Genomic DNA, 19,131 nt, shown 5'->3' with positions numbered 1-19,131 from the left:
GACAGATGATGAAAAGGGATTATTTTTGAGTGGGAGAGCCATGTGGCTTCAAAATGCCTACTATGTCTGTATATAATGCTGACCTTGTTCCCCATAGATTTCAGGATTTCTTACGAAAGCTATAGACCTTCTTCCCAGAAAATGCACATTCGTGTACACACATACACACACACCATTTGTATACAATTTCAAGGGTTTTTGGATGCAACCTCTCAGTTAAGAATCTCTGTTCTTGGTGAAGAAACCAAGGCTGAGGATATAAATTATTCTCTAAAGTCATAAATGTCACCAGGAAACTCCCCATCTGCGCACCCAGAACTGCACGTAGACAAAGTTCACAGCGGTATGTGTAAGTTCTATGCAACAACTGCAGCCTCTGTGGTTTCTGATTTACATCCGTACTAGCACCTATAAATAATCTCTTATTCTGTGAATAAATTCGTGTTTAGAAGAAATAAATACAAGAAGGGGGTAAATATAAGTCAGGAGAATCTACCGTTGACTATGAATAAGTTCGAATGCTGACTTTTCAAAACAAAGTTGCATGACATATGCTTCAAATAGTCTCAGGGACAGAAGGGCATAGGCAGAAGAGAGCCAGTGAGTTTTTGGGACTCCACAGGAATCTTCAGAAGAAAATGAGATTTTATTTATGTTTATCTGACTCTGTTCTTTTACAAGCTCGGCCTCTTTAGTTCAGAAAGCTACTCGATTTGAGTGTTCCTTGGTTCTGCCAGCTATTAAATTGGTTAGTGCAGAATGCAATTAATTCCCAATTTCCAACAGAGGGTTCTTTTGCAAGGCACTTAGTGAAACACTGAGTGGCCATTATCATCTCAGAGAGTCTTCTAGAGTCTGCTGGTAAAACCTCACAACTCATCCCTCCCTCCTGGTCACTTGTGCTCCATGTGGACAGTCAGAAGTCAGCCAAGTCTGAACTGAGCATGACCTTGAGGGGCACAGGGTGCCTGCTGGGCAACCATGGTCCATGGTGGCCCAGTGGGCTGGGCTTTGACACGAACAAACTGTAGGACTTTCGGCTGGTCGCTTTATCTCTCCAGGCCTTGGTTTTCCAACTGTAAGTGAGGGGGCTACCTGCTGAAGCTGAGTCAATGGAGGGAAAGAATAAAGGATGTCTGTGGATAAAGTTGCTATCAGTGCAGTAATATTGTGAGTTAACTTATTTTAAAGCCATGAAACAGCAATAAAATCAGAAAAGAGAATCTTTGAGAGATTTATCCCATTTTTCTCAGCACTGACCAACTCTGAATAGGACAGAGATCCATATCCCAAGTCCACATATAGAAGGAAAAGCAGAGAACTTGCAGCACACCTAAAGAACAGAAACGTGTAAAGGAAGACAGATTTGCTTATCCAAATCCCCAAGTGTTAGAGGGTTCAGATTGAGTCCTACTTTCTATGTGAAGCCGTCCCCAGTTAAACCATACCAACCAACCATGCTTTTCTCTGACCACCCACAACCCTATAATTTGGCTTTGTTTACTTTTAACACCATTGAGTTTTCTGTTTTGTTTTGCTGTTTCTTGTTTCATCTTTGCAGGATCTGGCTCCTAATAAAACCAGGAACTTCTTTTATTGTTGTCTTATTTTTCTTTGGTATCTCCTAAAGCCCTCAGCAGAACACAGCATTAAAGATATACAGGGAAAAGAATTAAATTGAAATAAAAAAAAATTGGTCTCGTGGATAGAATTTGTGTTTTGGGGAGGGGGATGGTGCGTTGATCCACCAGTGTCTGTGTTTAAGTAACTTAGAGAAAAAAGCAGTTTTTCTTCTCAAATCCTTTGACTATTTCAGATATTTGTTGAAATCTTTCTGTGCACCAGGCATTTTGCTCATCACTATGACGTGTGGTGGCCAATAACTTCATCTCCAGTAGAAGTACACACGTAAGAGCCATTTGCCCAAACACTTCAGAATGGTTTAGTCACAGAGGTCAGTTCTGTCCACACCACAAAGGCAGAGGGGTCACGATGGGAAGTCTTCTATGACTTGCAAAGTGGTCAAATGCTGAGACAAAGCCCTTGCATTGAGACAGTTGTTATGTTTGTTATGTTGCTGTGATGTGCCACTGAGTCAATTCAGACTCCTAAAGATCCCATGTGACAGAGAAGAGCTGTTTGCCAGGTCTTTCTATGGAGCCAGTGGTGGGTTCGAACCGCCAACCTCTTGGTTAGCAGCTGAGTGCTTAGTTGTTGTGTTTCCAGGGCTCCTTGCATTAAGACAAAGTACTTGCATCTTGATGTTTTCCAGGGGAGAAAGGAAGAACAGAACAAAGTTTTATCTCCAGATCTGCGCAGGTCCTTCCTTCCAGCTACAGGCCCTTTCAGATACCTGGTCCTGCCAGGAAGGGGGCTTGGAGGCAATGCAAGGGGTGGAGAGTCTCTCCCTGCTCTCACTGGAGCACTGAGAACGCAGCTCTATCTTGTTCACTCAGAAGAGAAAGCTGCCCTCAGGGAAGGGAAAAGGTCACTTCCAACCTCATTTACTGTAAAAGCATGCTGGCACACCACATGCCCCCAAGAGTCAACACCTGTAAAGCAAACATGAACAAGACAATGCAGAAGCAAAACTAATTCATTGCAAATATCTTAAAACCGTTCTTTAAAGTTCTTCATTCTCTTCTAAGAAGTACAAACACACTACAGTTCACATTTAACAAGTAAAAAATAAAGAGGAAGGAGAAAAATGCACCGGTTTCACTAGTTTAGGGAACTACCCTTCAAAATGAGACACCGAGTTACAGTAAGTCTGTCTTTTAGTTAAATAAGAAAGCCAAGTCATATTGTCCATCATATTGTCCACAGTCCTGTACCACAAAGATCTCAGGACAAATCTGAGTCATCTACCTGGGACATGCCCGCACGCAGCTGTCCCTCCCGCTGCCTTCCACCCAAGGCTAATTCAATGAAGATACCTGGCCTAGCAATCTTGCATTATATGACCACAAAATTCTTCTCCTGGAAAAAAATAGCAAAGAAATTTCCTCAACAAAAAAATAAGTGCTCTGTTCCCCCATGACAAACAACTCTCTATCTGTAGATGACCACTAAGCAGCCCTGGTGGCCTAATCATTAAGCGCTCGGCTGGTAACTGAAAGATCAGTGGTTCGAAGACACCCAGCTGCTCCTCCGGAGAAAAGACTTGGCGATCTGCTCCCCCAAAGATTACAGCCTAGGAGACCAATAAACCTGCTGCCATCAAGGCAGTTCCAACTCACAGTGACCTTACAGGACAGACTAGAATTGCCCCATAGGGTTTCCTAGGAGTAGCTGGTGGATTCAAACTGCCTACCTTTTGGTTGGCAACCGAGCTCTTAACCACTGCACCAACAGTTCAGGAAACCAATACAGTCACTAATATTCCACTGACCCCGAAATGGTCTGGCATGAAGCTTCCAACAGTTTATTTCAAAAGAAGAGTAGTTTTCCCCTTGTTTCACAACTACCTTTAATAAGATAGGTCATATCTGAAGACATTGGGTCCTACAGGAAGGCTGTCAACACTAAGCAATAAAAAGAATGTGTGATAGCTCTAGCCAATGTTTAGCAGCTTTAGTGATTCTCCAATGGAAGTTTATGAAAATGAAAATGGCAGACTCTCCAAAATGATAGTAATATGTTCAAAACTCACAGGAAACCAATTTCCAAAATAGGTGCTCAGGGGTCACAGGAACATTGTGGAAATACAAAATAATTAAGAAACATGTCTTATTCTGTAGCAATATATACATATATCTACAACACGGTAACATAGGTTGATGCGTGTGAGGCTCATTTGCTGGGATGTCTTCCCTTTCAGCACCGCCTGATCAGACATGACGGGATGGGGGCGGATTTCAGTGAGCTCAATTCTCCTGCTCCTAGGGATTGATGTTACTCCTGACCCCGCCTCTCCTCAGGCACGGATTAGCAGGTGCCCCCGGCAGTGTACCACCCGGCACTAACGAGAAAGTGTCCACGTGTGGGTGGAGGCAGCCAGTGCTTCAAGGAAAGCAGTGACCCCCATCCACTCTGGCCCCGGACCCCATCTGGTTTTGCACCCAAGAGGGGCAGTTTTCAGGTGCCTTTTTGCTGAACATGGAACTAGACCAGGTCTTGTGCAGAATCAGGAGAGAAAGGTCCGCCCCTACTCCTCCAGTCATTGCCAGGACCTTCTACATTAATTCACAGAATCTTTTCTGTAAAATGAAATGAATTCTCTTCATCTCCAAAACTCAGTGGAGCACTGCTTTTGGACATAGATCAACCTCCACCACTTCAGTCTGAAAAGAAAATACAAACAAAAGTCACTAATTTTTAAAAGCATGCTAGTTTTACACATTTAATGTTTTTATTGTTTCACTGGATTTGAACATAAAGCCTTAGGTAATATTTGGCATGTTTGTAAATTTCTACCAGAGGAAGTTTACGCTTCAGTCAGCACACACACGCACAATTCTGAACACTTTTCAAAAGGCAGATAACGTTTATCACTTGTGTATTTTTGGTACTAAAAAAAAACTAAGTTGGTGATAAATAAGGGCCATCATCATCAACACCCATTCTGTCGCTATGTGGTGACACATTTGCACTTTATGATCTTTCTGCACTGTTCTTCTAGGCTGCAGGTACTGTGCCTGCTGCTGACCACATCTCCTTCTAACGTGTTTCTTTCATTCATTCAACTAGTATTTACTGGGCACCTGCTAATGTACCAGAGAATGTTTCTGACGTATTGTGGATGAGAATGTAGAATATCCAAGATGGCTGCCATCATGGACTAAGTCAGAGCTGATCTGACTCCAAGTGAGGAATCAGAAGTGAAAAATGAGGAGAGATGATACATAAAGGACAAAGCTTCAGTACAAACGCAATGGAAGGACATTTCAAAGGCTTGAAGTCACTTCACATCCCCACCCTCCTTTTTCCCCAGCTTTGTGCCAGTGTTAAAATTTTCAGAATCTGACAAGCACAGTGTTTGCCACATTTATTAAACAAAATACAAATTTCTTTGTTCTGTTCTGAGTGTTAAAAGTAGATGAGTAAACTATTTTTATAGCTTTTAAGGAGATAAATTAATTTGCCTTTTTATGCCCCTCTCTGGTTAAGCACTCAGCTACTAACTGAAAGATTGGCAGTTTGAACCCCCCCAGTGGCTCAGTGGGAGAAAGGCCTGTTGATTTGTTCCTTATGGGATGGCAGCTTAGAAAACTCTATGGGGCAGTTCTACTCTGTCACATGGGGTTGACATGAGTTGTAATCAACTGGACAGCACCCAAAACAAAATTAATGTCTTCATGGACTCAGCGGCCTTCAACAGGAAAAAAAAAATACGTTCTTCATCTTGGGATATTTTTTCAACAATTTAGCTATACTCTTCATTTCAAATTCTTCAACACTTACTTCTTTTGTGAAACTACAGTGTTTCTGTGACGGTTGCTAGTGATATTGTGGGTAAGTATTAAAATTTGGGTAACTGCGACAAGGAAAGGCTTAGCAATCCTCACCTTTATACTTTTATTATTTCTTCTAGATTTATTCTCCAACTGCTCAGACTGGTTATAGGGGGCAGGGGCTGTGTAGCATCTGCAGAGCCTGGAACATCACCTTCTCACAAAACACCCAGGCCAGTGAATGAATTAGTGAGTGGTCTGACACAGCACCACGTCATCGAAATTGCCAAACCAAACTGTAGGTCCCCATTCTGATCACTTGCTTATCATCACAACTTGGTCTTCTTTACTTGCTGTACTTACCAAAGAGTGAGAAGGATGATGGATCAAGCCCCAGATTTTCACAACCAGAAATGCTCTGCTCATGGAAGTCCTGTAGCAAAAGGCCCAGCACCAACTCTTCACTCATCATATACTTCATAAAACTGGCATCTTCCGATGGAACCCCAAATTGCAGGTGGTAAGTTATTGTGGCATTGTCACCACTGAAAGGCAACCCAAACAGGCAGTGAAACACACATAGCAACATGGGAAATCAGCGTGAGCAGTCAGGTTTCTTACATTTCTAAGATTTCTTAGTATAGCAGATCCTTCAAGCACAACAGAGTAGGGAGCGCTGTCCTAAAAGAATCCTCTTCCATAGTCTCATCACAAAACTGGAGGTGACTCTAGTCTCCTCCTTCCACCCAGTACCCCTCAGGAGCCCACTGGGAGAGGTACCCAAGGGAGAGAAGGAGCCCAGCTATTGCCCAAGGAAGACCCAAGGTTTGGCACACACGTCGTCTACCAGCCTTTACCTTAGATCCCCTAGGACAAGCCAGGTAAACCTGCCCTTTTCTCCTCAGAACTTTCCTCCTCCACATTGTTACCCTGCCCCTTCTCCCTGCCTCCCAACTGTGTCAGAGCTATTCTGTTTCACCAGGCCTTTATTTCACCTATAAACATGTTTAAGGTAAAATCCCAAGGCGCCCTTCACTGGGTCCAGAGCTCCTTCCTCAACTCGAAGTTCCACAGACTGCTGTGTGCATCAGCCACAAATGATACCTCCCTGGCTGGTCCCCAAAGTGAAGAACTTTTTCTGTCCCATGTCCAGCTCCGGAGGTCCCTAAGGCAGGAAGACCAAACTTTGTAACTCGCAGTAATGGGACCTAAGAGAGTGGAGTTTTCATCTTCCTAGAACTTATCTTTCCCATATCCAAAATAAAAATAACCATGTGGCTCCCCTCAGTTAACTCATAGCTTTATACCACTAGCTAAATGCCACCTCAACATCAAGATTTTCACAATTACCCTCTTACTTTGGTTCAAGATGGCCCAGATTAAGAACTAGCAATAAAATAATTAACAGGCGGCCACATCTGGGACTGTCACCCTACGGCAGGTTTTACATAACTTTGCTCCTGTGGTGGACAGGCAAGTAGTTCCCCTTGTGGCCAGAAGTCCCCTAGGCCAATACGCACAGATTGAGGTGGCTGTCAGTTCAGTTAATAAACCCTAGTAGGGCCAAGAGGAATCCCTGGGCAGTGCAAGTAGTTAATGCGCTCAGCAGCTAACCAAAAAGTTTGACGTTCAGGTCCACTCAGAGGTACCTTGGAAGAAAAGCCTGGCGGTCCACTTCTGAAAAATCAGCCATCGAAAACCCTGTGGCGCACAGTTCTGCCCTGACACACACTGGGTGGTCATGCGTTGGAATCAACTTTGCAGCAACTGTTTCTTCTTTGTTTTTGTTCATTAACAACCAAGAAGTATGCCAAACGCTGTGATTCAAATGAATGCCCAGTCTGGACTCTGGAGAAACTCACGGTTTCAAGGACGCCAGTTGTAAGTACCGCAGACGGGCTGAAAACTGCACTTTCAGATTCTAATCTGGTTACCCGAGTTAGCAGGTGACCTTACACGTTCCCTCTGCTCCACCCTCTAATTAACACTAATGATGGCCAACACCTTTACGGGCAGCCACCTGCACGCCCACGGGCCAGGACCCGGGACGAGGCTTATGAAGAGGCCCAGAAGCTGTCTTTCAGGAGACAGGCCAGAAGCCGAATGGGAGGAGAAGAGTGTGTAATCACCTGGCTAGCCCAACCTCTTCCAGTCCTGTCAGGTCACAGGAGGATTTACATAAGGCTGAATTTCCAGGAGAGGAGTGGGATTTTCAGGGAGCAGTGAACCCGTGGGCTGCACCTCAGCTGCCCACAACCGAGCAGGTCTAGGAGCTTATGAGCCAAAGGGGATTTTTCCCAGGCTTCTGCTGGGCCAGTCAGGCCCAAGGCCAGATGCCACACTTACATGCCAGGGACTTCTCCATCTCTGGCCCACAAGTGGGAGCAGATGTACCTTTCCAAGGCGATGGCTTTCATTTCTCAATTCAACATTTTAGAAACTGTGCCTAGACTTTTTCAACTGAAACAAAAATGTTTTCCAGATAGAATTTCTTTCTCCAAAATACTAAAACCCTGAGTTTTCTTTCAAATAACTGAAAAAACAGTGTCTCTAACATTACGTCTAGGCTAGATTCTAACCACAATTTACTCAGTTTTCTGAGTTTTCCCAATGCCGTGCAATCCCACCTCCTCTAGGTTCACAACATGGCGCCAGATGCTTGGATAGGCCCTTAAAGCTTTGAGGGTCTTTCCTGTCTCAGCTCTGCCTGGGTCTTTGAATTATAAGATGGAAAAGGAACGAATGTTCATCTGATCAGTTAATCATTTTATGCACTTCTCACTTCTCTATTCTCAGCTTAATACCAGTGCTGTATGATTAAGGAAACCCTGGTGGCACAGTGGTTAAGAGCTACGGCTGCTAACCAAGAGGTCAGCAGTTCAAATCCACCAGGAGCTCCTTGGAAACCCTATGGGGGCAGTTCTACTCTGTCCTGTAGGGTCGCTATGAGTCAGGATCAACTTGACTGCAGTGGATTTTATATGATTAAAATCAGCAATGCCAAAAGATGTCACCAGGAAGCAACATGAACCTTGGGGGTCTATAAAAAAGGACATAGTATTATTGCCAAGGCAACCTGTTTTGGTCCTACCTCATGGTGCTACCACCTATTTTATGTGCTTCCCTGCCCAGGTCTACCAACATTATGGTTTGTAAAATTTATAGTCTGGGAGGGGGATTCCAATATAATATAGCCATTGGTCTATTTGGTCACATCACAGAGATATGTAGGACCAGTGGATAATAAAGAGTTGTCGTGTAAATCTTGTCTAAATCACCTACTATAGTCCTAATAAGTCCTAATAATACAAAACGGTAATAAAATGACTTTTCTTCACACATACACCCTTCTGTTTACATCCCAAGAATATTAAAGATTAGGGGGGTATTAAAAAAGAAAAAATATATGTGTGTGTTTATCTGCCATATGTATAAAATAAAACAAACAAACAAAAAAACAATTGTCATCGAGACAATTCTGGCTGATAGCAACCCTACAGGGCAGAGTTGAAGAGCCCCGTAGGGTTTCCAAGGTTGCCATCTTTACAGAAGAAGACTGCTCCTTGCCCAAGGAGCTACTGGTGGGTTCAAACCGCTGACCTTTCAGTTAGCAGCCAAGCGCTTAACCACTGCACCACCAGGGCTCCTTATTTTATATAAAATACATAGTAAATACATGTTTAGAAGAAATCATTCCCAACTGTTGATGGCTGTTAACTTTGTAGAAGGGAATGGAATAGATTATGTTGTGGAACTGACTGGCACAAACACTGAGGAGTAGGGAAGGCAGGCTTTTCCTGTAGTCTATATGGAAACCCTGGCGGCATAGTGGTTAAGAGCTATGGCTGCCAACCAAAAGGCTGGCAGTTCAAATCCACGAGGTGCTCCTTTGAAACTCTGTGGGGCAGTTCTAATCTTTCCTATAGGGTTGCTACAAGTCTGAATTGACCCGATGGCAACGGGTTATGGTTTTTACGGTTATCTTTATATCTTCAATAATAGACGAGAAGAATGTATTACTGTATTGCTTGTGCCCCTCCAGAGCTAAAGCCGGTGAACGGATTATATAATTTACATCACATCATTTTCTGAGCTTTATTTCTATTTCTCCCCTTAACTTATTCGAATACCCACTTTCAAAAGGGATGGTTTGCCAAAACTGGCTTTTCCTTTCTTCCATGTGACCTTGGCTGAATCGTATAATTAATCTGGGGCTCATTTTTCTCATTCATAAAACAAGGGAGTTGAGCAAGTTGGTCTCCAAAGACCGTGCTAGCACCGACACTCTGATTCTATTACTGGTGCCTGTTATGGATTGAATTGTGTCCCCTTGAAACATGTGTCATAAATCCTAACCCCTATACCTGTGGTTGGAAACCCTGGTGGCATAGTGGTTAAGAGCTACGGCTGCTAACCAAAAGGTCGGCAGTTCAAATCCACCAGGCGCTCCTTGGAAATCCTACGGGACAGTTCTACTCTGTCCTATAGGGTCGCTATGAGTCGGAATCAACTCGACGGCAATGGGTTTTATACCTGTGGTTATAATCCCACTTGGGAATGGGTTTTCTCTGTTATGTTAAGAAGCCATATCAGCGTAGGGTATATTTTAAGCCTATCACCTATGAGATATAAAAAGAGTAGATCAGGACAGAGAAACAAGCAGAGTTGGGGGAAGATAGACGTCACACCACATGAAGATGGCCAAGGAGCCCAGAAACAAGGACCTTCCCCCACACCCGACAGAGAGAGAGCATTCCCCTAGAGCCAGTGCCCTGAATTCAGACTTTCAGCCTCCTAACTATGAGAAAATAAATTTCTGTTTGTTACAGCCACCCATGTGTGGTACTTCTGTTACAGCAGCGCTAGATGCCTGAGACATTGCCCTCAGTGCCCTGAGATGCAGGAAGTCGTCCGGCGTAAATGGTGACGGTATCTCTTATCAGAGAAAGAGACCTAAAGGTAACGTTCCACTTTCTTACCTGAAATCCGCTATTTCAACTGAAGTAAAATAGTGACTCAGAGATGGCGATGAACTGTACACAGCTGTGAGCTAAAACAAAGAGCAGCAAACCAAAGAAACACACGCATTACTGATGGATCACATTGCATATAACCTGTAAAAGCAAAACGACTCCTAGACACAGAGATTCCACTCCAGCCAGGAATTAACTTATCCAGAGGCTCTGTAGCACCCACCATAAACCACAACTCAAGTTAGCACCCATATAAAAGAATCCAATAGGGACCTGACACTGGGTTTTGTTTTGTTTTGTTTTTTAATAGGGACCAAGCAACAAGGCTGGGGTTTTTCAACATCTTATACATTGTATGGACACTTTGTGGCCTTAACAGTGAGACCGGTCAGCAGCTGGAGACCACACAGACCTCAAGGTCCACAGGAAGGAGAGAATACTCCAAAGTGGCTGTGAAGGACTGGCAGCACAGGCCACTGAGTACCCAGTGGGTCACTGCCGAAGGTGCACTTCTCTCCTTTCTCCGGAGCCTCCTGATATCAGGAGAAACAGCCAGGCTAAGTTAAGAAGTATAGTACTTTCCCCTGGACCAGGGGACAAAGTGGAGCTGGCCTACCATTGCAAAGATATGGAGGTTTTATTTTATGCATGAAATATGCCAACATTAACATCATACCAACATCCGTGTTTCCATGCCTAGATGTCATACCTTCAGATTTGGCCATAGTTAGTTCAGTTCTTTAAGAAAGGGAATAAAGCTAAAGCTAGTGCTACACAGTAATTCCACTTTCCTTCCCTCCCTTCCCTACAAGTAATCACTATTCTGAAGTCAGTACATATACTTTCCATGCATACTTTTGTAAATCTACTGCTTATGCAAAAATAGCAACCTATATTTTTATTCAAATAAAAGATCCCATATTGGACACAATCTTCTATACTTTGCTTTTTTTATCATTCAAAATTACAGTTGAGATGTATCCATATTGGTACATACAGGTGGAATTCATTCAATCTAACTCCTGTAGAGATTTCAGTACCTGATTGCATTAGCTTACCCGTTTCCCTACTGAGGAACATGTAACTTGTTTCCAGTTTTTCTCTATCACAAATTATGCTGAAGGAATTGTTCATGGGAATTTCTGTGCGTCTCTTCTTGCACCAAGAAATGGAATTGCTGGGTCCAAGGGTTATGTAGGTACATCTTCAACTTAACTATCAGTACCAGTTGCCATCTATTTGACTACAATTTAACTAAATATTGCTAAATTGCTCTCCATTTTACCCTCCTATGAGCAATGAGGAGGCCTGATAGCACAGTGGTTAAAAGTTAGGCTGCTATCCAAAAGGTTGGCAGTTCGAATCCACCAGCCGCTTCTTGGAAACCCTATGGGGCAGTTCTACTCCATCCTGTAGGGTCGCTATGAGTCGGAATCAACTCGACAGCAATGGGTTTGGTTTGGTTGGTTTTTATCAGCACTGTAACTAACTAACCAGTTGCCAAGGAGTTGATTCCAACTCATGGCAACCCCACGTGTGTCAGAACAGACCTGTGTACCACAAGGTTTTCAATGGCTGGTTTTTCCGAAGGAGATCATCTGGACTTTCTTCCAAGGCACTTGTGTGGATTTGAACCTGCCACCTTTCCGTTAGCAACTGAAGAGAACCATTTGCACCACCCAGGGACTCCATCAGCAACGTATAAGTATTCTCTTTCCTATATCCTTGTCAGCACTTACTATTATCAGATTTAAAAAATTTTGCCAATCTGATAGGTAGAAAATGGTGTTTTGAGTCATTCTAATTTGCACTGTCTTATGCACTAGTGAGGCTGAGCATGTTTTCATGTGTTTATTAATTCTTTGGGATTTCTCACCTCTGAATTTGCGTACTAGTTTCCTTTCTTTCCCTTGGGCTGTCTGTCTTTTTCTTATTTTTCTGAGATGGTTTTATACTCTGGGTACTAGCCATCAGTTTTATGTCACAAATATCTTCTCTCAGGTTTGATTAATCTTTTCATCGTGTTTCAGAGATGTGAACCCTCACCTAGGAGTACCCCAGAAACTCATTTACATTGTTTTTTTTTAATTTACATTTGAAGGTTACATGCCTTGTCCACAGATGGGCTCTAGCATTATTCAGGAGAACTGTGCAACAATGTGGTTGCATCGGCAGGGGCCCAGCTCTGGGGCTGAGGGGGTCGTGGCCAGACCCATTCCCACCCCAGCCTGAAGTCTCATCCCTGACGTTGTTCTGAAAATCTCTCTGGCATCCACAGGCACCCTTGTGTTGAGACAGTTGTGCCCAGCAGCAGCCATTGCTGCTTAGCGCTGCATTACTGTATACCAATAGCAAGCGGCAAGACATACCAAAAAAAGAAGGGCCCTGAGAGGAATTCTGCCCATCTTGGGAGCAGCCAATTTCAAAGGAGGCTGCAATTCTAGAAATAAATCCCCACTTAATGCACCTGGCCAACATTTCAATCTCTCAAAGGCGAGCAGAGAGACTTAGAGCACTTACTATCTGTCCTCCTGTAACTGTGTCTTTACTGCTATAGTCTTTACAAGAACCTGACAGAACAGGCACTGATACGTTTCCCCCTTTTTACTGATAAAGAAAACAAGGCTCAGAGAGGTTAAAGAATCTGCCCAAGGTCACTCGGCTAGCAAGTGCTGAAGACAAAATTCAATATCCGGTCTTGTTGTTCTTGTTAGCTGCTGTCAAGTCAGCCCCCAGTTCATGGCAACTCCCCACACAATGAAAATCCTGGTGGTGTAGTGGTTAAGAGCTATGGCTGCTAACCAAAAGGTCAGCAGTTTGAATCCACCAGCCACCCCTCGGAAACCCTATGGGACAGTTCTACTCTGTCCTACAGGGTTGCTATGAGTCAGAATTGACTCGATGGTCATGGGTACAGTACGGGCCACACACAATGGGAGAAGATGCCCAGTCCTGCACTATCCCCATGAATGGTTGTGAAGTGGACCTTTGTGATCCACAGAGTTTTCCTTAGCTGACGTTTGGAAGTAGATCACTAGGCCTTTCTTCCTAGTCTGTCTAGTCTGAAAGCTCCAGTGAATCCCGTTCAGCACCAAAACAACACACAAGCCTCCCTGACAGACAGGTGGCAGCTGCACATGAGATGCACCAGGCAGAAACTGAACATGGGTCTCCCACATGCAAGGCAAGAATTCTACCACTGAACCACCGTTGCTCCCCAACCCCAGGTCTTACAGACACCAAAACCTAGCTTCCTCACATTTTACCACACTGTCCCATGAGGATGAAGCAATGAAAGAAAGTGTCTCTTTCTGAAGATCAAAGAGGAAAGAAATATGAAATGATAAGAACTTTGTAAAAAAAAAAATTACCCAGTTATAGTTCTTGAGCCCCAGAGAAAAGAACGTTGCCAACAGGCCAAGAGTCACATAGAAAACTCCAGGGCTAAGAAAGCAGCTTTCCTAGGCTGCTCTGAATGGCAGGGAGGAGAATGAGGATGCTAGAGAGGGGAACTTTTTAAAGCACTAACTAATAATAATAACAATAATAATAATGGCTCTTTCTTTTAGATTGAGTTTATTATGGCAGGAATCATGTCTGTCCTTCTTCCCTCCCTCCTTTCCTTCCTTTATTTATTTTAAGGGCCCAGTACTGTGTTTTGCACACAGTAGACTCTTATGAAAATTTTAAACTTAGCTGATTAATTAAAGCCATGATGGAGCCCCTAAAAAAAAAAAATACTTAGGAATAAATCTAACCAGGGATGTAAAAGACCTATACAAAGAAAACAACAAAACACTACTGCAAGAAACCAAAAGAGATCTACATGAATGGAAAAACATACCTTGCTCATGGATAGGTAGACTCAACAGTGTGAAAATGTCAATTATACTCAAAACAATCTACAGTTACAATGCAATCCCCATCCAAATACAAACAGCATTCTTCAAAGAGAAGGAAAAGCTAATCATTAACTTTATATGAAAAAGGAAGAGGCCCTGGAGAAGGAAAGCATTACTGAAGAAGAACAAAGTAGGGGGCCTCACACTACCTGACCTTAGAACCTACTAAACAGACACAGTAGTCAAAACAGCCTGTATTGTTACAAGGACAGACTCATTGACCAATGGAACAGAATCAAGAATCCAGATGTAAATCCATCTACCTACAGCCATCTGATCTTTGGCAATGGCCCAAAAACCCATCAAATGGGGAAAAGACAATCTTTTCAACAAATGGTGCTGGCAAAAATGGATGTCCATCTTTAAACAAAATGAAACAGGATCCATACCTCACACCATACACAAAAATTAATTCAAAATGGATCAAAGGCCTAAATATAAAACCAAAAACTATAAAGATCATGGAATAAAAAATAGGGTCAACAGTAAAGGCCCTAATATATAGCATAAACAGATACAAAGCATAATTAATGATACACAAACATTAGAAGATAAGCTAGATTATTGGAAACTTATAAAAATTAAACACTTAAGCTCATGAAAAGAATTCACCAAAAGAGTAAAAAGAGAACCTACAGACTGGGAAAAAAATTTTGGCTATGACAAATCTGACAAAGGTCTAATCTCTCAAATCTACAGGAAAATCCAACACCTCTACAACAAAAAGACAAATAATCCAAATAAAAAATGGGAAAAGAATATGAACAGACACTTGACCAAAGAAGACATTCTGGTGGCTAACAGACACATGAGGAAATGCTTATGATCGCTAGCTATTAGAGAAATGCAAATGAAAATACAATGAAACACCATCTCACCCTGACATTAGTGACATGAATAAAAAGAAAAACAAAAAATAACAAATGTTGGAGAAGTTATGGGGATATTGGAACTCTTATGCACTGCTGGTGGAAATGCAAAATAATACAGCCATTTTGGAAAATGATATGGCTGTGATAGTTAAGAGTGTGTGTCAATTTGGCTGGGCCATGATTCTCAGTGTTTATATGTGATCACTCCAATGATGGGATCTGCTGTGAGTAGCCAATCAGTTGAAAGGGAGTTTCCTTGGGGGTATGGCCTGCATCTGAATATAAGCAGACATTCTGGCTTTTTGCTCACTCTGGGTCCTGTGGCTGCCTCCTGTTCATCTGACCTCTGGTTCTTGGGACTTGAGCTATCAGCCTATCTGCCAATCTTGGGATCTGTCAATCTTTACAGCCTGTGAGAGGAGCCCCACTCTCCAACCTGCCAATCTTGGGTTCAAAAGCCCCTGCAGCTATGTGAATCAGGAGAAGCCTTGTGGCCTTGCCTCCCAATCTTGGGATTCGTTGATATTCACAGCCTGTGAGCAAGAGCCCTGCTTTCTGACCTACTGATCTTGGGTTTGCCAGCTCCTGCGATTGTATGAATCAGGAGAAGCTTCTATCCTAATCCACAGACTTGAGACTTCCAGCGTCTACAATCGCATGAGCCATTTCTCTGATATAAATATCTCTGTATATATATTTATACACTTTACTGGTTTTACTTCTCTAGATGACCCAGCCTAAAACAATGGGGCTTTCTAAAAAAGCTAGAAATAGAAATACCATACAATCCAGCTATCCCACTCCTAGGAATATATCCTAGAGAAATAGGAGCCATCACACAAATAGACATATGCACACTCACGTTAACTGCACCATTATTCACAACAGCAAAAAGATGGAAACAATCTAAGTGTCCATCAACAGATGAATGGATAAACAAACTATGGTACATACACACAATGGAATACTATGCAACCATAAAAACAATGATGAATCTCAAAACATCTCACAACATGGATGAATCTGGAGGCTGGAGGGCATTATGCTGAGTGAAATAAGTCAATCACAACAAACGATAAATACTGTATGAGGCCACTATTATAAAAACACATGAGAATGTTCCCACACAGAAAGAAACAATCTTTGATGGTTACAAGAGAGGGGAGGGGTAGGGAAGGAAAAAAACTAACTAGATAGTAGATAAGTGATAACTTTGGTGAAGGGTAAGACAGTATACAATACCGGGGAAGTCAGCACAACCTGACCAGGGTAAAGTCATAGAAGCTTCACAGACACATCCAAATGCCCTGAGGGACAGAGTTACTGGGCTGAGGGTTGAGGGTTGAGGGTTTCAGGGGACATCTAGCTTAACTGACAGACATAACGTAGCCTGTAAAGAAAATGTTCTACATCCGACTGTGGTGAGTAGTGTCTGGGGTCTTAAAAGCCTGCGATCAGCCACCTAAGATACTTCTACTGGTCACATCCCTGCTGAAGCAAAGGAGAATGAAGAAAAACAAAGGAAAGATTAGTCTGAAGGACTAAGGGACCACAATACCACAAACTCCACCAGACTGCATTCAGAACAACTAGATGGTGACTGGTTAACACAGCCAACTACTCTGGCAAGGATCACAATAGAAGGTCCTGGACAGAGTAGGAGAAGAATGTAGAACAAAATTTGAATTCACACACACACAAAAAGGCTTGCTGGTCTGCCAGAGACTGGAGAAACCCCGAGAATATGCCCCCTGGACACCCTTTTAACTCAGTACTGAAGTTACTCCTGAGGTTCACCCTTCAGCCAAAGATTAGACAGGCCTATATGGCCAACAATGACACACGTGAGGAATGTGCTTCATAGTTCAGTTATGTATACAAGACTAATGGGCTCACCAGCCCAAAAGCAAAGAGAAGGCAAGAAGGGACAGGAAAACTGGAAAAATGGAAACAGGGAACCAGGGGTGGAGAAGGAGAGAATGTTGGCACATCGCAGGGTTGGTAACCAATGTCAGTAAACAATTTGTGTATTAGCTGTTTAATGAGAAATTAATTTGCTTTGTAAACTTTCACCTAAAGCACAATTTAAAAAAAAAAAAAAGGACTATATATGGAATAGCTGGTCCTGAGAGCTTCTCCCACTCCATTCCTATACCCTTAAAAAAAAAAAATACCCTTACATCAAAGCAATTACAGGTGCTAAATTGGAGCTCAGGCAAAAGCTGCAGAACTGCTGCCTTCCTACCGACAACCACATGCCCTTCTGCAAAGCCCTACAGTCAGCATGTTCCAGCACATTCACAGAGCTCAGTATCAGCCCCTCTCAGCCCTGATACTCACTAGAGAAAGAGATCCACCAACGGCAGGAAAAACCCGCAATGGTCACCTATGGGGTTGATCACTAAACACTAGAAGAAATCCAAAAGTCAAGAGGAAAGATTTGAGAAGGGTCACAAGGGAATTTTCTGGAGTGAGGAAACTATTCTATAGCTTAACTGTGGTAGTAGTTATATAATTATACTATTCTCAAAACTCACCGAACTACATCCAAGTAGGGTGAATTTTACTGTATATAAATTATGCCTCAATAAGCCTGAATTAGGAAAAAAAAAAAAAAGCACAAACCATGAAAGGGATGAAGTGAAGAAGGCTACAGCTGTTGACATGACTTGGCTTGCAGTAGTCTTGTACAGTTTGCTCATTTTTCTAATGGCACAGAGTAGTGACAAATGAAAAGGCTGGCTCCATCATAGCAAACGCATTAAGCTAAGTTAACCCGCTGATAAACAGGAGGAAGAGAACATCCCAAAGTAAACCAAGTATATACCAGGTACCAGGCATTGCAAGGGACCTTATTTATTTAACTGCCAACACAGCAGATATCTCTACCTAGGGGATGCCCCTCATCTCCCTAGGTAGAACTGGCCAGGGGTGTCTTACTCACATCAACCTGGGATGCAACCCTGGTGTCCCATAAATGTAAACGAGCCATCATCAAAACAGAAACAAAAGAGGCTTCTATAGAAAAAGGAAAAATCAGAAAACAAGAAAGGGTTACAGGAAATTAAAAATAACAGTTGCTAAAAAGTTTTTACATGTATTAAAAGGGCTGGAAAATAAAATCAAGGGAATCTGTCAGAATGTTGAACAAAACAAAGGAAATAAAAAAATATGAAAGATAAGTTAAAATCACACTGGATCAGTATAAGAAATCCTACACCCACCTAACAGAAGTACCACAAGGAGGAAAAGAAAAAAGGCACAAAATAAAATTAAAAAAAATATATTAATGCTGTGACGGAAGGGTGCATTAGATGACCTGTGGGGTCTGTTCTAAGGTTCTTCTGGGTGGTATGATTCCCTGATGTAATTAGGATGTATTTACACATTTGGGAGCTGTTCTTTTTACTGTCCACTTTGTGCCCAAGGAAGATGAGATGGATTGGGTGGTGGGGTGGGGGGGTGGGTACTCCTCACCCGTTGCAACACTGCCTAGGGGGCTGGGCTGAGTGCAAACTGAGCTAGGACCCCAGGGAACTGACTACCAGAGTCTGACACAGCAGCAAATTAGAAACCAGATCCCAGAGTAACAGAGACGTCTTTACTAGATGATCAGCGATGTCATCATGAACTCCTGAATCAAGGAAGGGGTGAGGTATTACACCACATAGCTAATGGATTGGCTTAAGCAGAGTAATGCTTCCAAGCATTACTCGGAAGAAAAATCTGGCAGTGAGATATGAAAGGGGTTAGGGAAAACTGTGTTTAAGACAGCAAGACAAAAAAGCAAGGAAAAGGGCATAATTTTCCAGTTGTTGTTGTTGTTAAGTGCCATCATGTCAGTTCCAACTCATAACGACCCTTTTGACAACAGAGCGAAACCCTGCCTGGTTCTATGCCATCCTCACAATTGTTGTTACATTTGAGTCCATTGTTGCAACCACTGTGTCAATCCACCTCGTCGAGGATCTTTCTCTTTTCACTGACCCTC

General features: G+C 42.7%; 1 protein-coding gene across 1 annotated transcript in view; it reads right to left on the bottom strand.

Annotated features, from left to right (window-relative positions):
- Positions 1 to 4,170: 4,170 nt before the first annotated feature.
- The window catches only part of C1H3orf52 (chromosome 1 C3orf52 homolog), a 42,317-nt gene continuing 27,356 nt past the window's right edge, over positions 4,171 to 19,131 (bottom strand). The window contains exons 4-6 of the mRNA XM_023551835.2: positions 10,373 to 10,443; positions 5,757 to 5,938; positions 4,171 to 4,283 (exon numbers count right to left, since the gene is read on the bottom strand). Of these exons, the coding sequence (XP_023407603.2) occupies positions 4,279 to 4,283; positions 5,757 to 5,938; positions 10,373 to 10,443 (258 nt within the window). The 3' untranslated portion in view covers positions 4,171 to 4,278. The remainder of the gene's footprint in view (positions 4,284 to 5,756; positions 5,939 to 10,372; positions 10,444 to 19,131) is intronic.

Source organism: Loxodonta africana, chromosome 1 (genome assembly GCF_030014295.1).
Source record: "Loxodonta africana isolate mLoxAfr1 chromosome 1, mLoxAfr1.hap2, whole genome shotgun sequence".
In the NCBI taxonomy this organism is placed as follows: Eukaryota; Metazoa; Chordata; class Mammalia; order Proboscidea; family Elephantidae; genus Loxodonta; species Loxodonta africana.
The sequence above is the reverse complement of the archived record's forward strand: the minus strand, read 5'-3'. Positions and strand labels throughout refer to the sequence as shown.